At 62.1% G+C, this 4,218-nt stretch overlaps 1 protein-coding gene across 1 annotated transcript; it reads right to left on the reverse strand.

Moving 5' to 3' along the window:
• Nucleotides 1-889: 889 nt before the first annotated feature.
• LOC102488729 (angiopoietin-related protein 5) lies at nucleotides 890-3,595 on the reverse strand. The gene is made up of 7 exons (XM_027775338.1): nucleotides 3,204-3,595; nucleotides 3,013-3,101; nucleotides 2,891-2,918; nucleotides 2,425-2,516; nucleotides 1,801-1,927; nucleotides 1,454-1,639; nucleotides 890-1,246 (listed from the first exon to the last, which is right to left on the reverse strand). Exons 2-7 carry the CDS (start codon nucleotides 3,094-3,096, stop codon nucleotides 945-947), a joined length of 819 nt encoding a protein of 272 aa, XP_027631139.1. The 5' UTR covers nucleotides 3,097-3,101; nucleotides 3,204-3,595; the 3' UTR covers nucleotides 890-944.
• Between the last annotated feature and the right edge of the window lie 623 nt (nucleotides 3,596-4,218).

Here is a 4,218-nt window from a genome sequence, read left to right on the forward strand (position 1 = left end):
CCGCTGTCTTCCTGACGAGCGCACACATCCTACAGCAAAAACCTCTCCAAAAAAAAAAAGAAAATAAGAAAACATGAGACTCACAGGCCCAGAGCTTCCAGAAGGGCTGGGGTGGACTGGCTGAGTCTGGCCGGGGGGAGGGTGCAGGGGGGCGGTCCCAGGAGGTCCCTGGGACCAGTGTTGCAGAATGAAGGGCGGGGGTCCAGACGAGCCTTGCAGTGACCCAGCTAATGCCTGCCCCCTATCTCCTACTGGGCTCCTCTACTCCAGTCCCTCCAGGATGTTAGCGTCAAGGAGCCAGGACCTGGCTCATGTAGAACGGAGGCCCATATGAACCCGGCCTGCCCATGTGGCCTGCATGCTCTCTGGTGAACCCTTGCTAGCTGCTGCATGGTGGGTGTGATGACACGTGGCAAGGGGGACAACATGGGGAGGTGCCTGTCATGGTGAGTGCACTTCCAGGAGCCCTTCCTGGGTTCCCAGCACCCTCCTTTGCAGGAGTTAGCCAGAGCCTGATGTCAACCCTTCCCCAGGTACTGGGCTCTCTGGCCTCTGGACCCCATCTGCTCAGTCCCTTCTGTGTTCTGCAAGTTGATGGGACTGGGCCACTGAGGGTCTCTGTGCATTGAGCCCTCTGCCCTGCTGGTTGCCCTGGCCAGGTTCCCAGCCTGAGGGGACACCTGCAGTGAGCGCTCCAGGGGGTCAACAGAGGACAGCTCCCCTCCCCAGCCCTGGTCACTTTGCCTCTGGCCCCGGCATCAAGCTGCACGGCCCCTCCTAGAGGCCCTCCTGGGTGCCTGCTGGTGACCCAGGTACCACATGGCTGGGTGGGGCTGGGCCGGAACTGAGCCCACCCTCTTCCCTGTCCAGACAAATGACAAAGCAGACAGCAGAGCTTGGATGTTTAATAAGCAAGGCTCTCCCGCCTGGTCCCAGCCTGGCACTTAGGCCTTCTGGCGCTGGGCTGTGCGAACACGCAGCATGATGGAGCGCAGGGCCTGCTCACTGCTGACCGTGGCCCAGTGCAAGCTGGGAGGGTCCCCTTCACGCCCTGGCCATGGCTTGTTGAGGTCGGCCTGGCCGCAGTTGCTGTACCACCAGCCAACACCAGAGCGGTCGCGGCTGCAGCTGGTGAAGACCCCAGTACCGTCCTCACAGGGCTCGCAGCTGTCATGGTCTCTGTCGAGGGTGCTGAAGGCACGGCCCTCCTGGGTGTCAGTGTCACCAGAGCCCCGGAAGGCATCCCCTGCGTGGCACAGGCAGTGTGGGCAGTGGGCCCAGCAGCCCCTCTGACTCTCAGATGTGAGCCCCTGGGCTACCTGGCCTTCTGCATCGCCAGGCAGGCACTGGGAGCAGCAGCGAGGAATGGAGACTGGGCAGAGGTGGGCACAGAAGCCAGGGATCCCTCCCCACCCTCAAAGAAGCACGGGAGCCCCAGCATCCAGGTACGCACCAGCATTCCCTGAGTACTGGCCCAGGGACAGCCGGTAAAAGTGGTCCTCCTTGTCGACATGGAAGTAGTCATAGTGGGCCCACCATGTGAGGTTGTCGACATCCTGCAAGTCCACACTGAGCTCGGGCTGCAGGCCCGGCTGGGAGGTCAGGTCAGAGATGTGCTGTAGGCCCAGCCAGTGGTCTCCTGCAGCGGTGGAACCAGGCTGGGGTTGCAGCCAGCTGCAGCCACTCTGCCCTGCCCCCTCCCCACTGTTGCCCTATGCTCCTGGAGGGATTAAAGCTGCAGCCACCAGGTCCCCCCCCCCCCACAACCCTGCTCCTCAGCAGCATGGTCCATGGGCCTACCTCCCAGGTCTCCAAAGCCCTGTTTGTACTCCTGCCAGCACCTCTCAAAGTCCAGGGGCTGCTCTGTGCCCCACTCTCGCCGCTGAATCACTGTCCAGCCACCATCCTCACGCATGTCACAGAACACCTGGGACGGCGGGGGCAGTCCTGTGTGGTGGCCGGTCCATACAGGCCTGCTCCTCCCAAGGGCTGTCCCTACCCCCTGAGCATTTGGTGCTTCCTGGAAAACACTTGCTTATCAGCGTGATGACGCACACACATAGTACCAGAAGTGTGCGTGTTCGGCAACAGGGAGGCCTGCAGCAAGGCCAGGCTGCCCCAGGCGGCCTTTGCCCCTGCTCTGTGGCTACCTCCCCACACCTGAGGTCCATCGGCGTCCTCCCTGCTGGTCTGCAGGGCCCTTCTCATTTGCAAACATTGCTGTGCCAACATCTTCGTCCGTCAGAGGTGGATGTTCAGAGTGCGCAAAGTCTGTGCCCGGTGTGGGTGTCGGGGGGCTCTGGCAGAAAGGTGCTCTGACGGCCCGGCCCTCTGGTTGCCCCACAGGTACTGGCATCCCTTTTGTTCCTACCCAGCTGACAGGCAGGGCACATCTCATCAGCCACCACCCCTACACCTTCTCACCTGGAAGGGGGCGTTGGCCCCCTCTGGCTGGATGGTGTAGATGCTGCTGCCGGCTCCAGGGTTGTCCACCCAGATCTGAGAACAGTCCCTCCCTGTGGGGCCCAGACACGGAGCACATGCTGGCACCTCCTGCTGCATGTGGGCAGTCACTGTCTCACCCTGCCACAGCTGCCTTTTTTCTGGCCCCCACCTCCGCTCACCCCACCCTTGGCCAACTCCACTCCACGCTCCCCTGCTGCCCTCGATACCTGTCCCCCAGTCCAGGGCAGCCCTCCCCGGCTCTCCTAAGGCTTGCTTTGCCCTCACACCCCCTTCCCACCCTAATGTGCAGTCAGTCCTGCTGACAGTCCTCATGGGAGTGGAAAGGCCTGCTGAGTGGCAGGTCAGACTGGACAGGGCTTGGGGAAAGGACCCAGTCCAAGTGCTCCCCACCCAGGCCCACACTCAACACACCCCACCCACAGACCTTGAGGTTCCAGCAACACCAGCCGGAGCTGTGGAGAGAAGACCCCGTCAGGAGCAGGCCCAGCAGCCCCAGGGCCCCCAGCCCACTTCAAGCTGGTGGTCCCACCTGCTAGCCACTCTTACCTGCACTCGCGGCTGCACCATTGAGCCGACCAAGGCCACAGACAGGTGGAGGATGGTAAGAAGCAGCAGGAGGCAGGTGGCCATGCTTCCTGGGGGGACAGACACTAGGGGAAGACCCTGCCTGCTGCCTGCTCACAAGCAACCCACCAGGGAGGCCCTCTGCACCCAGCCCCTGCTGCAGCAGGCCACACCTGGCGCTCAGTCTCTCCAGACAGGTCTGAGCCACTGGGCTTGGCCTGGCCCTTTGTTCAGGCCTCAGGCTGGCCCCGCCTACGCCCCGTGGAGGCAGGAAGCGGTGGGGGCTCCTGAGCACGCATCCCTTGGCTGGCATCCTGCCCACCTTGCTGGGCACAGGTGGGTGCCAGGGCCCAGCACCCGGACCCTTCACTCAGAGGCAGTTCAGCAAGTCTGGGCCCAAGACTGGGCCCAGGATGGCAGGGCAGCAGTGCTCTCATACAGTCCCCATTTCCACACACTTCACAGAACAGGAGCTTCCAAAATTAGAATTTATTTGTTTCTAAGGATCAAAGCCGGGAGTGTGGCAGGCAGGACAGGGAAGCCTGGCACTCCCGCCCACACAGAGGCAGGACAGGGAAGCCTGGCACTCCCGCCCGCACACCCAGGCTTTCCCCAGCTGAAGTCAACACTGAACCAGCACAAGACAGGCAGCTGGGCCCCGGCTGTCTGGGGCCACAGACAACACATGTGATGGCGGGTCCCCAGAGGGCGCCTCCCGGCGCACACACCATCTGTCCCCTGGGGACCTGGGCAGGCAGCACGTTCGAGCCCTCCAGCCCCACTGAGGCAGTTGGTACAGCAAGTGCCCCAGGTCCTTGGAGCTGGCCTGTTGGCCCTCTTACTACACAGGACACGGGGACAGAAACAAGAAGACTTCCTCTTTGTCCTAACCAGATTTAAGGCTTGTATTTCCTGACATTTGCTTCAGTTTTGTTTTTTTGTTTGAAGTTAAAGTTACCTGAGTAAAAAATTTCCAGACACTTAAAAAAGTCACAAACACGCAACCTCTGCAGGCAGAGCTGGGGTCAGGGCTGCTGCAGGCAAGTCCAGGTGGGCCAGCTGCTACAAGCCCAGGCCACAGAGCTGCACAGGCGCCCAGCCCTCCCAACTTGCTGGCCCCGGGACCCGGCACAGGGTGCTCCCGGGCCAGTGCTGCCGCCAGCAGAGAAGGCACAGTGAGGAGGGCCC

Source organism: Tupaia chinensis, unplaced genomic scaffold, assembly GCF_000334495.1.
Source record: "Tupaia chinensis unplaced genomic scaffold, TupChi_1.0 Scaffold000548_1, whole genome shotgun sequence".
In the NCBI taxonomy this organism is placed as follows: Eukaryota; Metazoa; Chordata; class Mammalia; order Scandentia; family Tupaiidae; genus Tupaia; species Tupaia belangeri.